The sequence below is a fragment of the Xiphias gladius genome, chromosome 21, assembly GCF_016859285.1.
Source record: "Xiphias gladius isolate SHS-SW01 ecotype Sanya breed wild chromosome 21, ASM1685928v1, whole genome shotgun sequence".
Lineage (NCBI taxonomy): Eukaryota > Metazoa > Chordata > Actinopteri > Istiophoriformes > Xiphiidae > Xiphias > Xiphias gladius.
In genome coordinates this window covers 17,312,558-17,332,515 of record NC_053420.1, presented here as the reverse complement: position 1 = coordinate 17,332,515, position 19,958 = coordinate 17,312,558, and the positions used below count along the sequence as shown (strand labels likewise).

The window sequence follows — 19,958 nt, the reverse complement described above, 5'->3', positions numbered from 1 at the left end:
AATTCTACCCTTTTGAGTTGCTGGAAAAGAAAGTCAGACAGTGTTAGTGTGTGCTTTCCCTTCGTTCCTTGATGTCTAATAGCAAGCCGACATCTGTGTATAATAAACTTGTTTTTTCTTTCACTTCTTCATAATTGATGTGCTGTCCAGAGCACACAACAGGTCGGTACTCTAGGAGCTAATATCAGCTGATATCAAATCAAAAAGGATATATTTTTGTGTTTATATAGTGACTCAGAGTGAGTGACCCTAATAGATTTTGGTGTACGTGAACATTTGCAGGCAGGAGTATACTTCCTCCAGACTTTAACTCACCACAACACTTAAGGAGGAATTCACAACCGGGAAAAATGTCTAATTACCAGTCCTAGCCCAAACTAAGGACAAGAAGAGGTCGACAGATATAACAGACAAAAAGACATAACACAGCAGGTTTTGCAGTGTTGAATTTGATGTAGATTGAATTTGGGTCTTGAATGAACTATAGGTAACAAATCCCAGTTGACTCGTGCTTTCGAACAACGACGACACTGTGTATCGACAGCACAGCGGCATTTTTTTCATTGAAGTGGTTCGTCATGCAGATGTGCTGGGCGTTGAGCAGTAGGCTGGCAGGGTGACACGGTGACGCAACCGCGGGCGAGGAAAGCCCATAAAAATCGTGGGGGAGCGCTGGGGTTGCTCCAGTGTCCCTGCGGAGCGGGAACGTAAACAAACGAGATGATCTGGACCATCTTTCTGCTTGCCCAAGCTTTCCTGCTTTATTTCATTCTCACACACAGATCGAGGTAAGTTACTATTCGCTTCACCTGCGTGTTTTCCAATCACTGTCAGTATTGTAAAATCTTTTTTTTTTTTTCCTTTTTCTTTTTTTTTTTTTTCTTTCTTTTTACGCATACAAACTCGTTTGTTCCTGACATCTTTCATTTACTCCTAATAGCCTGTTTTTCTTTCTGATGTCGGTGTATATATTTTTCATGATGGCAGTTTTCCTTCATTGGTGGTTTACAATCCATTCGTCGCCACTTGTCCGGAGTTTATCAAGAATAATAATAACAACATAGTGGTGATAATGAAAGGACTCATCGCGCAACCGAGGAAACCCTTTTATTTTGATAGTTTAGTGGAGGCGATTGTTCCTGCTCCCGGAAAGGAATGTGAATAAAATACCAAAGTGTTAAAATCATAAGTGTCCCTGAATGGAAAATTTACACCTTACTGTTTTTGTCTTAAAAAAAAAAAATTAAAAAAAAAAAAATTACCATACCAAAAAAATCTGTGATGTAATGATTAATTTTTCAATTAGTCCTCATTGTTAAGTTCTCCTACAGCATGATAAGTATAGGCACGGGATAAGGTTCTAGTCATACAAACACAGATTGCACTGTGTGTACACTGATAGCAGCTGGAACACTAAATACTGATGTGTTACTGTGGCAGACAACACAGAGTATGAATGTGAATCACTGCGTTGTTAACTGTCTAGGACTTTATGTTTAGTTGTGTCCCTCAGGAGAACAAAGTGACAATCAAATAGATCAGCCACCTTAACGCGGAAACATGCCATTTAAATTGTTTGATAATAAATCAAATCAGTTTTCACTTTTTATTTGTATTTTCTTTTTCTTTAGATCCAAGAGTGAGCCGCCTCTAGACAGAGGATTTATCCCATGGTTAGGACATGCACTTGAATTTGGAAAAGATGCTTCCAAGTTCTTGAACCGCATGAAGCAGAAACATGGCAACATTTTCACAGTGAGTCGAAGAAATCAAACGATGTATGTATTGACAAAGCCATCTCACCTCTGGATATTTAAATGTTCATTTTTCTAATCATCTTAAGTAGTACATTCCGTATCAGCTTAAACACTCAGCTTCAAAGTCCTTTCCAGTTTATTTACAGTTCCATAAAAACTGGGCAAATTCCCTTCGCTGAGGAGGATAATGTGATTTCTGTCAAAAGCTCTAGAACAGCTACTACATAAACCTTGAGGTGAAATTGTTTTGTAAACTGCTGCTTCCAAAGTTAACAATAATTTTTTTTTTTAATTAATTTTATTATCGTAGCAAAAAAAAGTAATAATAATAGATGAAACTGAATGCTTGTTTTGGATGCTAAATTCAGAGGGTCACATGAGGAAAGAGAAGTCCTGTTTGTTAACTTTAAATTTGACTTGTAGAATTTTCTGCTTGCTTTTAAGTTATAAAATCTAATGTGGGTGAGTAATACAAACCTCTCCAAACCAGATCTTACAAATTTTTAGAATAGGATAATATTCATGTAACAGCATGTTTGCGGATCCCATCATGTGACATGAATTTGCATCTGGGTACAATGTGATTTTATCACAGTGTATCCTGAAACAAAATAAAAAGTTTCATATTTTTTGAGTGGTACTGACAAATCATTTTTTGAGAAATATGATCTTGAATTTTGTTCAATGTCACAGATTTAAGGAATACTACAATCCTTCAGAAATGTAGTAAAGTTACACTAATAAGTCCATGCAAAAAGAATTTACTCACTATCTGCGTTTTAGTGCATTGTATCTCATGCAGTTACACGTTTTAACTGATGATCTACAGGTGCGTGCTGCTGGACGTTATGTGACGGTGCTGCTGGATCCACACTCATACGATGCAGTCATCAATGACTCTGATTCCCTGGACTTCACACGCTACGCACAGGTGCTCATGGAGAGGATCTTCAACCTGCGGCTCCCACATCACCAGCCGACTAAAGTGAAAGCCATGATGAAAAAGTATGTCCTTAATGCTTTGTAATGCACACTGAAAGCTTGTCCTGTGTATTTTCATTTTCTTGTCATGTAAAAGTGGAAGCAAAATTTGTTTGTTAAAATACGCCTAAAAGTTTAATGAGTAGTATCTAATGAACTGTGACTATTTCTGTAGAACACCCTTCCCATTTTTGGAAATCTATTCTTAGGGCTTCTTGTTTTGTTTTGCTCTGTTTTTACCTACACATTATTTATTTTGTAGAGCTCAAAAAGAAAGAAGATGCCATTCTTAGCAAAATACTTCCTCACAGATAAGACATCAAGAAAGAGGAGGGGAAAGCCCACACAGTCAATACAGTCTTTTATTTTAGGTTTTGAACGTCGATATTTGGGCACACTTCCTTCTTCATGTTGTTTTCGAGTTATGAGGGTGCAGCTTTCTTTTCACTTTGTTTCACCTCTTTACCCAGAAATTTGCTGAATATAATATTTAAGTCACATTTCCTCAAAGAGAAGTTTGGGGATTTCAGTCAACTGTTGAGCTCTAATAATATGTGTCACTGAGTAATTATCTATGTGAACAACACACCAACAGTCAGTGTGACACGATTCACACGGTTCCTGTCTAGGTTACAGCACCTAACCTCTTCTGCCCGTGTCTCCTCTAACCTTTTGTGTCCCCAGGCACTTCATTGGAATGAATTTGGCTGCTCTTAACAGCAACATGAGCAGACACCTGCAGGCATTACTGAAAGCTGAGATGCCTCAGAACCAGAAAGACTGGAAAGAGGAGGGACTGTTTGACTTCTCTTACAGCTTACTCTTTAAGTATGAAAGAGTCCACTCCTCCCACACACACACACACACTCTTATCTATGTCAAAAGCCTTCAGCTAAACAGTTTACACACAACTCAATCCTGACGATATCTGTTTGTAAACACACAGCAAGAAAAAATTGGATGCCACCTTCAGAGCACTCTTTCGCACAAATGTTCAAGGTCACCTTTCCGGTGCATTATGCAACTTGTCTTGGCAGAGCCGGTGTGTCACTGTCTCTTGGGACAAGAGGAATCATTGATAAACAAAGCAGAGAAATGTTTTGGAATGTGAAACTGTATATGACAGTGTCCACCATGAGGAGAGGCTGCATGTTGTGTGGTCCAGTGGAAAAAAACCAATTGAAAAGGAATCGCTCATGTGTGATGCGTGCTTTCAAATGGAAGACTGTGTGGGCTGGTTATCTTTCCCGGGAGACAGAAAGGGTTGCCATTCATCAACTAGAGACTCCCGCACATCCCAACACGTTCTCTCTCTGCTTTCTCTGCAGGGCAGGGTACCTGACACTGTTTGGAGCGGAACAGAACAACAACAGCTCAGATCCCTCAAGTGTCTATAAGGAGTACAGGAAGTTTGATGGTCTCTTAACCAAAATGGCAAGGGGTACACTAAAGCCAGGTAGTGACACCGAAAACACCTCCCATCTGATAGACAATTTTTTGATTTCCAACTTTCTGTAATTCCTGACGTTCCTCATCAATTGACCAGAAGTTAAAGTAAAAGAGGCTGCAGTTGTCTGAAAGCACTAGTTCAGCAGGATTACAAATGAGTCACGAAAAGCTTTTACATGTGACTTCACTGATTACGTTTGTCACATTTGACTCAACTAATGTTCTCATGAATGGATTATCTTGTCGATTTGTTTTGTGGTTGCCATGGCGAGTTTCACTTACTCAATTGCTTACATAGTGTCTAGGTGTGTGTTTTTGTTTTCATCATCGCAGCCGTGTACAGTCTGTGACCTAACTTAGCTCACTTCACTGTCACAACATACACCTTATTTCCCCAGGCCTTGTCCTGTTTGTAAATCACTGTTGATAGTTGCACCTTTTCCGAAAATTTTCCTTTTACAGGAAGTGTCGACCACTTAAAATATTATAGCACACTTCCTCCAGTTGTGCCTGTCGTGCCTGAAATATGTGTGTTTGCATATCTGGCATTTCATTCACCAACATTCATATTGACTTTACTGTTAATGTTTTGCCTTTGACTCACTCAGTCGCTCAGTAATGTTTGTCTGTGTGTGACAGAGGAGAAGAGGACAGCCCAGAGTGTTCAACAGAGATTGCGGGAACTTTTGGCTCCGGCAGGTGTGACTGAATACTCAGGGTCGAGCCCTTGGCTTCACAGCTACAGGCTCCTCCTACAGGAGGAGGGCAGTGATGAGGACACGCAGAAGAAGGCTGTACTAATGCAACTCTGGGCCACGCAGGTGAGTGAGACGCCAGAGGAAAGGTAGTCTGAAGGTACAAAGCAAGAATTCTTGGTGAATTCCGACCTGCTCAGTCAGAGGAACCTGATGCTGTAGTGAGACTTGAATTCAAAGAGACCGAGAATGTGGTGCAGTACTCTTGTTTGGCACATGAGTGTGCTGCTCACTTCTGCTTCCACAGTAGTTAGTCTGCATCTGAGTGAGCAAGCCACTGAGGGCCTCAGGATTATAAAATAGAGAATTTTACAGTAATTGAGCACAGTGTCAGCGGTGAGACTACTTTTTAATAGTGTTGGACTTGAATGTATTCGTAAAAAATCCTTTAATCCTTGGTTTGAAGTATGTTTAAAGGTCGGCTTATGCAGCAGTGTTTACATACTCACCTGCCTGCATCTCTTCCCATCTCAGAAAAATCAGCTGTTATTTTTACATTTGCAAGGCAGAAAGCAGGTCATTGGCTATATTAGTTTTGGGTCTTGAATGGAATTTGAGCTGGCCTTGACTTGGTCTTGACTTGTTGAAGACTGAGACTTAATTGGACTGGACTCAGTATCAACACAGTCTTGCGTACAGCCCGCTGGAGGGGTTTATTGCGTCAAAGACGTTAATCAGACATTTACTTCAACATTTGCCTTACCCTGCAGCCTGCTTACTCATCCTGTTTTACACAAGACATTGTGGTTTAATTCCCTTAATTAACGAGTTTTGAGTCATAACTTTTAGTTATCGCCACATTTTCAATCTCCTTAAAACATTACTTTAGTGAGAGAAATTAACATATATATGACTTTGCATGCTGTACTGTAATCACAGTCAAAATTGTTCTGTGTCAATATGAGGTCTGTCATACATCTGCCAAAAGTCTGGTTAATGTCATGTCCTTCTGAGGCATTTTTTAGTGGATGCACAAGTTCTATCATCAGCAGTGTTTATGTTCAGTACAGTAATCATTAATTACACTATGTAGTGTATTTTGCAGTGACTTATGAGGCAATTTAAAGGTATTTTTGTTCACTATGTTACGTTTCCATAGTGTTCAATATTTTGTGTTCCTACTCCTGATAGACAGCACTGTGGTTTGCCCTGAGGTTTCCAATGGCTTTCTTTTTTAAGTAAACCATTACAGCACTGTGTTTTGCCAGTAGTGAGACTATCCAGAAGCATGGTTCTCCTCTTCCCAAATACATGAAAGGAAGCCGTTCTTTTTTATCGCACCAGCACTCAAATTAGGCTCTTTTGATTTAATTGAACTGAACCTTAATTGAAATTGGCGCTTTGTTGCAACTCTAACAAAGGTAGACGTGAATACTGTGGGTGTCACGTGATGTTCTTGTTTGCTGTTACAAAATGACCACCTGCGCTGTCACTATGCAACGCCGGAGTGTCAGAGCCAACCTTATCATCATGCCCATGTGAGTCACTGTTTGTTTCCAGGGTAATGTTGGTCCCGCTGCATTTTGGCTATTGGGCTACTTGTTGACGAATCCTGAAGCTCTGAGGGCAGTGAAGAGGGAGTTCAACCGGATCTCACAGATGGAGACCTCAGACACTCCTCTCCTGGACAGGCCTGTGAACACCCCTGTGTTTGGTGAGGAATGGATCCCAGCTTGTGTAAACAGAGGAACATTTATTGGTAGTAGGTTGTTTGTATTGTCAGCAAAATGACTACAAACAAAAGTCTGAATTCACAGAATTTTTTTTTTTTTTGAGAGGAACAGTCTATAGAGTGAGACCTGGAATAATAGACAGTATTAGCACAAAATCACAAATTAGTGCAAAAGAACTACATTTGAGAGAGAATGCTACAGCTAAGAAAAACCTTGAAGAGTGAGAGAAAAGTATAGGTAGGACTATCAAAAGCACAAGAAAATACAAAATCTATCAAAAGATTAGGTGTTGATATTTGCAAATTAGGCATATTGTTCAGTAAATGATCTATATTGTATACAACAATCAATAAAAAGTAGAGAAAATACTGCAGAAATATTTTTGAAATATATATGTGTGCTGCTGCTGTTCTCCAGTTATTAACAACATTTTTTCAACTTTCCAGATAGTGCTTTGGAGGAGACACTGCGACTTACTGCTGCCCCCTTCATCACCAGAGAGGTGGTGCAGGAAAAGACCCTCCACATGGCTGATGGCCAAGAGTACCTGCTAAGAAAAGGAGACAGGGTGTGTTTGTTCCCCTTCAACAGCCCTCAAATGGACCCTGAGATTTACCAGGAGCCACAGGTTTGTTGTGCTGTCTTGTTAAAGTAATAGCTTCTACGTTTTCCAACCTCGCCACTCCATCACTCCATCAAAACCTTCCTGCGCTGCCAACAGGAATAGCAGTAATTGTCTTAGGGACTGGTCTGGAGGCAGACTTAAGTGTAATTAACATCTGTAGTTGTTTACATAAGGTGGAATCAAGGTCTACACAGAGCTGACCCTGTATTACCCAGTGAGAGGTCAAACCCAGAGCTTTGGACAGTGGAGGGATTAACCAAGCAGGGGAACATAAACAGAGCTAATAGGCGTGGGAAGGACATTGCAAGGCTGCTTTACATAAAATCTGTCAACTAAAAATTAAGCAAAAAAACCAGACTTAACATTGTACTATTAATGATTTTTTTTTTTCTAACTGCTTGCATCTAATGTCTCCTGCCAAAAAAATGTGTTTCCTTTCCAGAAGTACAAGTATGATCGCTTCCTGAATGAAGATGGATCAGGGAAGACGGATTTTTATAAAGGAGGGAGGCAGCTGAAATATTACACCATGCCATGGGGCGCAGGGACCAATGGCTGTGTGGGAAAGCAGTTTGCCATCAATACCATTAGACAGTGAGTGTCCTACAATTAGATCACCTTAAAACTTTACAAGCGGTTTAGACACCAAACTGTTCCACAGTGGAGGAGTATGTTACGCTTTTGCTTACTTGTTACTTGAATGATCCAATTTTGCGTTTCATCTGTGTTTACTCTTCAGGTTTGTTTACATGGTGCTGACTAACTACGATTTGGAGCTGTGTGACCCCAATTCTCAGATGCCGGACGTAAATGCCAGTCGTTATGGCTTTGGGATGCTACAACCGGAGGGGGACTTGCTTGTCCGATATAAACCGAGGAATACACACTAGGACTTTAAAAAACAAGCAAAACACGTATCTTCCATGTACATTTCAATACATGCACATTGTTGTCAATATTCCCTTTGTATTTTTATATTCTATATTTATATTGTACTGTATATAATTAATTTTGTTATTTATAAATACATGTAAATAATACATTGTGTATAATCTTTTGTTGTCAAAGTTATTTTAGTTTTTTGGTACAATGATTGGTTCAAGTCCATTACAGCCACACACGTTTGTTCAGCACCCGACAGCATTATTTCGCAAGTAAAACTGAAATAATAAGACACTGAAATTTGACTAGTGCTTTTTTTTTTTTTTTTTGAGCTGTAAAAACTTAAGCACTAGAGCGTGTATCTGTATGTTAAATACAGAGCCTGAGCATAATGAGGGGGACTGCCTGTACTGTAAACAGAGCCGGCCACACATCTGTCACACTGACACATGCCTGCTGTTTGCAGAGTGAAGCTGAGTGGAAAGTCGAGATTTATATGCCGTTTAGAAAGCAACTGATCACTAGCAGGAGCAGATTCACCGTAGAGCACAGATTGTAAGATACTGTGAAGGCTTCTGCAGGAACAACAAACACCTTACTCTTATTTCTACTCACATTTTAGCATTTCTGTCAGTTCACACCATGTTGAAGCCATGATGTTCGGATTGAAAGATACATATCCAAGTTAAGGCACAATCACGGACAAAGTCAGGCCCCTTGGGCCCCAATAAATTTAGTCTGGGTTTGATTGTGTTTCCTCAGAGTTGAGTCCTATTTTGTGGATTAACTAAGATCACTATAACGTTCCTAGGAGGATTTACAGCATGTCTGCCATTTGTAGTTGGTTGACTGTGTAATGCACCTTTATGCTTTCTTTGAATCCCCTACTCCTTTTGAGACATATGGTATGATTAGTGGCCTTCCTTTGAAATTGATCTGTAATAATTCTCCTAAGATTGATTCACAGTCACAGTTTAGCCAGGATATGTGTAAGCCTATAGTAACTATGTAAACATGAATGTGGGACTTCGATCCAGTTCTGGCCGAGGATGTGAATTCCTTGAAGACTGTTTGCTGGCCTATAACACTGCTGCACAAAGCAGTAGATGCACTGAGCTGTGGCTCGCTGGCTCTGTGAGGGTTAAATTCACATAGGCTGCGCCGCTGGAGGAGCCTCAGTGAAATCAGCCCCTGCAGGATCCCGTTCACAGTCACAGGCGCCGGCCAGTACGCTCTCACACTGAGAGCAGGCGGAGGAGAGGTACACAGAGTGTCCCCGGCTACTCTCACTTGTTGATTGGCCTCGGGAGGGAGGGAGGGGGGGGGGACAGGGCAGACTGGACATGGTGATATCCATGTGAAACAGTTCTGTTTTTCAACATGTCGGTGGGTAGCTCATGATGCCTCCATCAGCTCCCAGCAGAGCGCCGGAGACCTGGACTGACATAACAAGTTTTAACGCTCTTACACTTGAAATGTTGCAGATGTCCGTCCACGAGGTGAATCGGATTTACGGGACTTGCGTATGTATTATATTTCTTTATTGTGTTTTCTATTTTTAGCTCCAGGTTTTCATTTGTATCCGCTATGTGGCTTTGTAGCCTACTTGGTTTCACTTGGACACCATTACACTATTTACTACGGTCAGCTGATTTATATATGTATTCAAATGCATATCCCCAAAATGCACTTCTGTTGCATGACTCACTTATGCGCAACAATAGTGTAGTTATTATGACAGGTTTGGTTCCAGCTAAAATTAACTTTATGCATTCTTTCGAAAATAAATGATGATGGTGTAACATAACAAATACCACTGCCATGGACTTCAGGCTAGTCCCCACAGACTGGTCCCAGGGGCTGATATAATATGTTATGGGCTCTTAATCAAAGTTGATAATCGGTGTCAGTATTAGTCCAGCTTAATATCCCTCTAAAGAACACACTCGGCGCTGGCATCCGCAACTACGCTGCCTCTGAGTCGGGATTGATCGCTGTCCCAGACGAGCTGAGACGTTTCAGCACCAGAGTCCGTGGACAGCGACAGGCACCGGTCTGCGGAGTGACAGGCGGGCGTTTGAGCACCGGACAGCGCTCACAAGTGGAGTCCAGTTTATCATTGGCCCGGCCCTCACCCTTGTCATCGAGAAAAGCGGCTGTGCCTCTTAAAGCTGATTAAAATATCTATTCGCTTCTCTGATGAGTGGATAAACCACCTGACATTGCTACTGTAGGACACCGGCCGTGGCCGTTACAGCAGCGTCCAAGTCATTTCCGTTCTCTTTTATTACAGCCACAGGACGGGAGGATGGACCCCGATGCGGTCGTCTACAGGACCACGTCTTCTTAATCTGCCAGACTGTGACTTCCAGTCTTTCCAAGTGACCGAGCGACTTGAGTGAAGATGATCAAAACGGTGTCTCGGCCGGCCACCACGCTGCCGCCAGGCACGATGGACATCATCCGGAGCAAGACCCACTCCCGCCGAGTGAGACTCAACGTCGGGGGCCTTCTCCACGAAGTCCTGTGGAGGACGCTGGAGAGGCTGCCCCGCACAAGACTGGGCAAACTGAGAGACTGTAACACCCACGAGTCCATCATGGAGATATGCGACGACTACAGCTTGGATAACAACGAGTTCTTTTTCGACAGACACCCCGGCGCCTTCACCTCCATCCTGAACTTCTACCGCACCGGAAAGTTGCACATGATGGAGGAAATGTGCGCCCTGTCTTTCAGTCAAGAGCTGGACTTCTGGGGTATCGATGAGATCTACCTGGAGTCCTGCTGCCAGGCCAGGTATCACCAGAAAAAGGAGCAAATGAACGAGGAGCTCAAAAGAGAGGCCGAGAACATGAGGGAGAGGGACGGAGAGGAGTTTACGACCACTTGTTGTTCCGAAAAGAGGAAGAAACTCTGGGACCTCTTGGAGAAGCCCAGCTCGTCGTTCGCTGCAAAGGTAGTGTCACACTCAGCATTTCACCAGTGCCACACTGCCTGGAGGGATCAAGTGAAAGTAGTAGGTAACCTGAGAGATGGTGGGATTGGCATACAGCCAACAGGCCTACATGACTTCAGTTTTAAGTAACGATTTCTCCATCAAGAAGCGGGAAAAGGGCTGTTGAGGATGGGGCTCTCATGAATGCGGTTTGAATTTAGAAAAAGAAAAAAAAATTAGAGATGGAAAAAAAAAGAGAGAGCATGAGAAATTCAGTTTAACATCCAGCGGCTAGCATACATCTTTCTTTGAGACTGGCTTGATCTGATGTCTGACTTTCTTTTAACTGGAACCAGTGCTTGTAATCTGTCAGTTTCAACAGCTGGTGTGTCTGTGTGTGTGTGGGGGGGGGGTTAGATAGAGAGATGTTGTTGTACCCAGAGGTGAATGTCAAAGCTTTCTGCTTTAAGTTTTGCCTTTTCATCAGGGTGTACTGAAAGGCATGACTTTGGAAACTCATTTTGTTTCCCCACTTAAGCCAATTAACTAGGTGTACATTTCGGAGAAAAAAAGACTGGTGGTGCACTTCTGGGGAGTCAATTAAAACCTTTTTTTGTTGTTGTTACTTTTTTAGACGAATACATGACAGCCTTCATTGGCTCCCCTTATTGGTTAGTTATTCAGTTAGCTACTTGTTCCCAGGCCAGCATTGTCTGCAAGTCTCCTGGGGTGATTATTGAATGTTCGCTCTTCATTGGCAACACCAGAAAGGATGAAAAGAGTGACACTTAATGTTAGTTTAATCCATGTCGGGATTGAAAGAGACCTTCCTGCGTAATGCGCAATATATATATTTTTAGACCGTCTAATAACCCCCCAACCCCCACCCACAGTCCCCTCCTTCTCGGCTTAATTAGCCACCCCTGCCTCATTTCCAGTGCAGTGTTCAATCATCCAACTCGTTAACAGGCTCACAGCTCACACTCCAGGAACAAGAGTACTTCACTCTGCTGGATCAATGGATATAGTCATGTTAACAGCATTTTTAAGTGGACTAACTTTGAAAAAGATGCCACTGGGTCAATATTCAATTAAATGTTAAATAACTACCCAACTGCATATTGCCAATAAAACAACTGTACAACAACAACATTAAGAGTTATTGCCCTTTTAAGTCATTTACCATGGAGAGTGTAAAAGAAAAGTTCAACAAATTAACAAATAAAACGATTAGGTTTGATTTTTCTCAGATGTACCTTGACGTTATATTTTCACTATGTGTAACTGGTGTATCACAATTCAAAATATCTGAAGATTTGTTTGGAAAGATGTATGTCAGGAAGACATGAGACCTTCTCCGTGGAATAGGATGCTAATTATTTCAGAAACAAAAGATATCATGGTCAATTCATTACTCAAAGCAATTTCGAACACCTCCTTGAACAGGGGTTCCTTCGTAATTTATTCAACTCATCTATTCAAAGAAATTGCTCCATCACTTACCTTGAATTACTGAAGCTCCTAATTATTTTTCTTAAATATTCCTGTCTCAGAGAAAATTATAGTATCTGAAGCTAATAATCATCATTTTATGTCTTTTTGGTAACATATTTAAGATTGTGATACAGTCAAAATCTTATAAACCAGCAGAGGGAGCTATCAAATATTCTTTTTGAGTGTTCGCTGATATAGAGGTCTTCTCTGAGTTTACTTGGTATGCCTAGCCAAAATGCAGTAAGCAGCCCTGCAATAGTTACTACCCTCACAAGACTTACCAAATTCAGTTTTTGTCGAGGCTATGTCTAGAGGTATTGATTCAACTCCATGGCCATTTTGGATGCTGTAATTTGTGATCCCTTTATGTAAATCGAAACATGATATCAGCCAATTCCTTTTTAAAATAATAACAAAGTAATTCTTTTTTTAAAAACTCTGTCGACGGAAAACAATTGCAAACCACACCCTGAACTCCCACGGGCCTTTATTATTCTTGATTATAATTTTTTTTATTTACTAAGCTGCCAGTGTTATTAAATCAAACCCCCTTAAAATTGATAAAGGAGTTCCTCATGGGTCTATGTTGGGTCCTCCGTTATTGCCGTTGTTTATCAATAACACAATTTGCCATTAAAGATTAATTTTTATGCAGATGACAGCATCTTGTGTGCACCAGCAATTAGCAGACAATGACATGCTCTTGATGTTCTTCATGCATTTTTCATGAATTCTCTCTTTTAAAATTTTATTTGGATTTAATGTGTTTTGTTTACACAAACACATACTGCTGTTATCCTTCTTCTTACTATCCAAACATAGAACAGAAAAAAAAATTAACCAATTTCGACTTATAAAAACCTAGGAATGTGGCTGGGTAAAAGTTTTCTCTTTTAAATCCAGCTGAGAGATTAGCTCAAACCTTAACATATAAAAATATTTTTTCTTTTGGAAATAGGAAGTACATGATTCAATTGACTGGTATATATTTGATTCAATGAAAATAAGTTGTACTCTCATATTGCTCATTCTATCCTTAAATGACTTGTAAAGAGTCAGGATCGACATTCATTAATGTGAGAGACATAACAATGAAGAAGCTTGGACGGTTTATAAGGAACAGAAAAGTAGATTTCTGAAAAACTTTCACAATAACTTCTCTCTTTCCTTGCTTTTAAAAGCAATTGAATACTGTACCAGTTCACAGGGCTGACTAGACTGAGGTATCACATTTGGGAATACTGGACATATAAAAAAACACTTTGCAGTATTATGCACTTTATCGATGGAACTAAAGGCTTTGAAAGAAGATTGTTATGCAATATTACATGTTTAACTCCTGAGTTATTTAATAATAGTTCTTGTTGTTCTGAATTCTAACACTGTAAACAATGTTTGAAAATCATCTTTCATTCTAAAGTTTCTTTAAAAAAAAACAGAATAGCTTCTAGTGAGACTAACTGAACAAATATGTTTGAATCTAAATATTTACTCAGTTCTGCGAATGTTCACTGAGCTCACAGGACTATGAATTATTAAATAAAGGTCAGGGCCAAAGGCATGACCAAATATGAAAAGATTCCTTACGTAACAATATTTACATTGTAAATTCATAGATAGCACATGACACGGTCCATGACAGAATCATGACCATGTCATGGATTAACAATCAGCTCTATTTTTCACATATGTAATATTTTGTAAATTTATTACACATAACTTTCAAAAACATCTTAACAAGCACAATTTCCAGCACATGAAGTGCCTCTAGGTTCTTTACATTCGTTATCATACGTTTTAGCATTGGCTCATGTCTTTCCTGCACTGCGGTTGTAGCATTTAACTTGAATAATGAAATTTTTTGCACAGTCCAACAGAGATATAGGAACACAATTTATGACCTTCTCCCATGGTCATTCTAGCATGCAGTCTCTTGTCCTTACCTAACCCACAAAGGTTGTAACAGGCTGTGCAGTGTGTACAACTAAGGGGCCCAGAAAATTTGGAATGAAAGAGAGGGGAGGGAACCGGTCGTTGTTTGACAAATTGGGCCATTTCCTCTGCACCTTGTTTACTTTTACATATAAGGCAGAGAAAAGTAAAAATGTTAAATTGAGGTTAAATGGCAGTCATTATATGCAGTCTTGTTTCTGAAGCTTAATTGAAAAATTGCATCTGTGAAATGGCTTGTTACCAAACATATATTCTGCCTCATCTATTTTTCAGTGCTGATGAAATTTTAATTGCACATTAATAACGCTTGACTTAATGCCGGGAGAGAAGGTTTGATTCAAAATATCTATAGCTCCCGACGTCACCTGATCCCGGACCTTTGGATTTATAACCTCCCCAAAAATACACATAGGCACAAGCACTCTCTGTCGGTGAGACCATTTTTCATCTCAAAGCAGCAGTGAACACCATGTGTGCAGCACTTCATAGTCTGTTTTTCTGATTGGGATTGTTGAAGTGTTACTGAATAGTTTTAGACCCACTTTAGTTTGAGCATTTCCACCATGGGTCCACCCACTAAATTATTTAGCATAACAATATGGACTCCTGGAAACACAAGAAAAACTTTCAGGTAATCATTTCATCAGTAAAAGATAAGCTCTTGTTGATACAGAACAGTATGTGCTGAATGCCTGTGTTGTCATTTTTACAGTAGTCTGGCCTGGTGGGAGGAAAGGGTAAGTGGGGTGTGAATGAAACCAGCCTATGCAACACAGCATGTCCCAGCATGCCTCTGTTGCAGTTCACTCTCAGAGGGATCGTGGTCGCCCAATTAATCACCCTCCCAGGGGTGAGGCATTGGCACAATCATTGTTGTAAACTCCGAAATTGCCCACATTTGAAATCCAGTTTTTCGCAATCAGTTTACTATGAGGGATTGTGTCATATTTAAAAATCTTACAGTTAGAGCAGTTTCGGTTATTCCACTTGAGAGATCTCAGTATGTTGGGTTTTGTTTGTGCTCCTATAAAAGGTTTTAAAAGGGTGACGCTTACCTGGAAAAAGGGGAGGTCACTTACTTCTGACAAAATCAGTAAAATCTGATCAAATATTTTGAACTCTAACTTTTATTGTTACTTACTTGGTCGCAAATATTTAAGGTTATAGAGAAATACTTATGATTTTAATCCATGATTCCAGGTGTTTTAAACATGTGCATGAGCTTTAGGCCGTTTCAGTGACAGTCCACTTCACAAAGGTGCTGCAGCATAATTTGTCACCTCTCATAGTTTGAGGTCTTGTTTAAAGATTTGAATTATAAAATGAAAATAAATGATTACTAGATTATTCCAAGAATTACACCTTGTAGTGTACCTTATATATATATCACATAGTCAAGGCATCCAGAATCCAGAGTAAATTATCATGAATCAGTATGATTTAATTAGAATTAAATGAATAATGGAATATATATATAATCTATTAATATAGAATAACTCTTTTAATGCCTTGGTTTTGTTTCAACATTGTATAAGCAATATCTCAGAGTTTAGAACTATGATAAAAACAAACATTCACTTTGTGTGAACACTTTCTACATTAATGATTGTATATTCATTAGTAAAACACAAAAAAGAGACATTTAAGAAAGACGAAACATAGACATCTGGACACACATACACACACAAACAAAATTGGAATCGCATGCAAAATTCATATTGCAAAGTCAACTACAAAGCTTATAAATATGCAGGGGACGTTGTATTTTACATTATGACTTAATAATAAGTTGATTTACCATAATGTTAACTTCCAAAGTGAATGGGCACAGGTTCTGATTGTTATGTTGCTGTTAAGTTTCACAGTGTCTAAAAATTCATGTTGACTCGTACAGCTGTCGCTTAACAGACTTTTTTGACACTTCTACAATCTGGGAATCTGAATTCCTGTCGCCTAAAAGCTTTCCAGTTCTCCCTCTACCCACTGAAGCTTTGGTCCACAACAGGATACTGAGCTATAAAGACCGACAATTAGTTCTTTTGCCTTGGCAGAGGCTGTTTGAGCTAATTGGATGGAAACCTCTCCTCTCAGAGAGCAAGAGACAGCCATGACTAGAGGCAGTTAACTGCACTTCCTACCACACATCAGATATGCCCAATTGACTTCATTGTAAGCACTTTGCTTTGTTGTTTGTGAAGTCTGAGATCACGCTGCATACCCCAGCTATCGCTCTGTGTGGAGCGATCCACTGTGTTCTTTTACCTGCTGCACATTCACCCCAACCTGGCAGACAACTTTTTGTAAGAATGGGAGGAAATCGACTGCAGAAACATTAAGATGTAAGGTCAGCTGGGCTGAGTGTGGACACACCCTGACCAGCCATTAGAGAGGGACTGAGACGTGTGGCTTCCCACGGACCACTGCCTGCTGATAGCTCCGCATGAGGGAGTGCAGTCACTCATGCTAACCTCCAGTGGTGTGTCACAGCGAGTGCAGTGTGACCGGAGGAGATTTAGCAGAACAGTCGCTATGATTCTATGGTCCCTGTTGTTATTTTCAGCAGTGGCTCAGAGCCATAGAGTAGAGAGTTTCCTCTGTCCCTGTGTCTCTGTCTTTCCTAGCCTCCCTACTTTTCTCTTACCATCTTTGTGTGTGTATGTATGCCCGGGACGATCCAACAGTGTATTTTATGAGTTGTTTTCAAGGGTTGTTGCTGGGTGACAGTAACTCTCCCATTTGTCTTAGGTGAGCTTGAATAGGCATAAATCAATGGCACACACTTCCCCAGCTGCCACACTGATTGCAGTGCCATATATCACCAAGTGAGCTTACACAGAGTCACGAAGACTCTTCGGCAGATTGACAGAGGAAACCAAAGTCTCTCTCTTTCTCATCCTAGCTCTTTTATCATCTCATCTGCCTCTTTCTGTTGCCCTCTGTTGTCCTCCATCCTCTCATTATTCATATAAAAGTAACTTAATCAGCATGTAAGCACTAATTATCGTATGAATTTTAATTAAAGAGAGATAGATTTCTCTAAATATATTTGTCTTATTCATTTAAATGCATAGAGATAATAGCTATCCTCATATACCATAACACCCCTTGAAAATTCCTTTTCTAGTTTTTTATAGTCAGTTCTCAGACCGACCGCACTCAAACTGCTAAGCAGGAAAAAATTCATATTCAAGTTGCCTTATTCCAAAAACTGCAATAGCTGGACAATTTATAGGTTTTGTAACACCACAAAAATCAGACATATTCTTCCAAACAAACAGTACATGTTTTTTTTCCCCTTTTATTCACTTTGCAGTCTATGGACACCCCAGTTACAACCAGAGATGTAAAGGTTGGCCCGCTGACCATTTTTTCAGCTGCACTTGAAAGAAACTGCCATTGTGCAAAGGCAACAACACAGACTCTAATGAATCTCTCTTCTAAACTGAGAGAGGCATTAGCATTATTGATTTAAAACATGCCTTTGATGCACTTTGATCAGTGTGCAGAAATACGTGAATGGAAATTCACCTTAGGAAGTAGCACGTCCCATCAGAGTGGCTCCCAATCAATAGAGAAAATCTGCCCATCTGTGAACTGCAGACATGAGGATTAAATTGTTTGTGTAGTGGTCCAAATGTGTTCCATATGCATCTTACTGACTAAACCTAAATGATTTCTCTGAGACTTCAAAGACTCATGTTGCAACCAGAGCCTCCGCATTGCAATGGAGCCACAGTTTCCTTATACATTTGAACTTCATGCTTCTTCATTAAGCTCCTACTGAAAACTATGTTACTACTCTCCCATGTACTGAAATTTTGAAGGAATGAACTGATGGATAGGAGCTGAAGTTTTACCCAGGCACATCTCTTACATTTCCTCAGAAATTACTAAGAGAGACTGTTTCAGAGAGCAGGATTTGGTTCCCGTGGTCTATAAATGGCTTCCTTCATTGATGGAGGTGCTGCGTTACCAGCATGAACAAACTGTACCATTTGCCTGCCTGCTGCTGATCTATTTTTAATCTATATGTGAAAAGATTTGCTTGTAATGATGACTCCGCAGAAAATTATCACCCGACTCTGCAGTTCCTCTTATCTCTAGGGAACCCCATAGCATCTTTCACCTCGTTTTTTTTTTTTTTTTTGTTTGTTTTTTTGCCCGCAACTTCACTGTTTTGGTTCACTCTCACTGCTCAAGCAGCTGTTTTCATGCCCAGCATCAGATTGCAGATAAACAAAGTTAGAGACAAGGTGGTGAACAAATACCAGCATTTAGCAGCTAAAGGGCCTGATATTTCCCTCAGCGGTTGGTGGAGAGCCTATACAAAGCTAAAAGGAGAGTGAATATTTACTTACGTTCATCAGTTGGACAGACACACAACTCGAAACAAATGCTAATGTTGCTCTGTATCTGATGGTTATGTAAAAAGGCAATTTTTTTTACTAACAATTTCATATCAATTTATAATATGTAAGTCAGATACTTTCCACTGCCCTCAGGTGGCCAAAAAAATCCATTAATGCAAGATTAAGGTTTTCATTGGAAACACATTCATGTAAGAAATTTCTGACTAATGGATTTAGTTTCAGAATGTGATCCACAGAGCAATTTGCACAGTATCTGAGATAACATGATTTGACTGTGCATTTGCCAAATACTGGTGCTGTGATCTAAGAAAGGTGGAAATTACCAATGACAAATAATCAATACATCAATACATCAATCAGTTTCACCAGGGTAAAGATGGCTCCTTTCGACTATTTCCAGTTTGTAGCATATGGTTTCAGGAAGAAGAAAGCAACTGTAGCTTTCTGAACCCTCCATTGGCCTGCAGTTTCCATGGAGAGAGCTGATCTAGTACGCTACATTAACTTATCGCACCAACCAGCTGGGGCATATTACACGTGCACACAGATTCCCACTGCATAATATCTCTGTCTGAAAAACCCATGCTTTTTTAGGACTAAGCCTTATCTGACTTTCCTTATATTCCGCACACATTTGAACTGCGTTTGTGGCTGTAGAGGTCTTCACTGAAGCTGACATTTAAAGAGGTCAGAGGTCAATTGCAAGTGGACGGAGACATGGCTACTTTGCCGCAGAACTTCATTCATTATTCAGACAGGCCTGTCAGAGAGAAGAGAGAACATCACTCACAAGATTTAGAGTGGCTTGCGGCCGAGTGGTCACCTGCAGAGTGCAACAGAAGTTTCCAGAGAGATAGACATTAGAACCCAAAGCTACTGTGTGCTGAAACGACTTCTTCAGCTACAGTTGCACACCACACCGAGGTTTTCATCGTTCACTCGGCAGGCTGAGACTGAAAAGGTCATTTTGCAGCCACCCGTACAGGAATGACAGGCATGACTGAATAATCCAATGAAATTCTGTAGTCACTCCAATACATTTTACAGCAGTCAGAAATCTGCATAATGTAATCCATCTGTG

At 40.3% G+C, this 19,958-nt stretch overlaps 2 protein-coding genes across 2 annotated transcripts in view; both read left to right on the top strand.

Annotated features, from left to right (window-relative positions):
• Positions 1-164: 164 nt before the first annotated feature.
• Positions 165-8,220, top strand: LOC120782896 (prostacyclin synthase-like). The gene is made up of 10 exons (XM_040115447.1): positions 165-788; positions 1,632-1,755; positions 2,587-2,762; positions 3,423-3,566; positions 4,067-4,194; positions 4,827-5,008; positions 6,443-6,596; positions 7,062-7,243; positions 7,683-7,834; positions 7,980-8,220. Exons 1-10 carry the CDS (start codon positions 721-723, stop codon positions 8,128-8,130), a joined length of 1,461 nt encoding a protein of 486 aa, XP_039971381.1. The 5' UTR covers positions 165-720; the 3' UTR covers positions 8,131-8,220.
• A 2,306-nt stretch (positions 8,221-10,526) lies between these two features.
• LOC120782993 (potassium voltage-gated channel subfamily B member 1-like) overlaps positions 10,527-19,958 on the top strand; it is a 34,474-nt gene continuing 25,042 nt past the window's right edge. Inside the window, exon 1 of the mRNA XM_040115629.1 lies at positions 10,527-11,081. Within this exon, the coding sequence (XP_039971563.1) occupies positions 10,527-11,081 (555 nt within the window). The remainder of the gene's footprint in view (positions 11,082-19,958) is intronic.

What these genes read in the sequence shown, in the direction of transcription:
- LOC120782896 (XM_040115447.1), top strand. Translation starts at nt 721, where the DNA reads ATGATCTGGACCATCTTTCTGCTTGCCCAAGCTTTCCTGCTTTATTTC. An exon ending in TGCAACTCTGGGCCACGCAG is followed by an intron (nt 5,009 to 6,442) that starts GTGAGTGAGACG and finishes GTTTGTTTCCAG; the next exon opens with GGTAATGTTGGTCCCGCTGC. An exon ending in AGATTTACCAGGAGCCACAG is followed by an intron (nt 7,244 to 7,682) that starts GTTTGTTGTGCT and finishes TTTCCTTTCCAG; the next exon opens with AAGTACAAGTATGATCGCTT.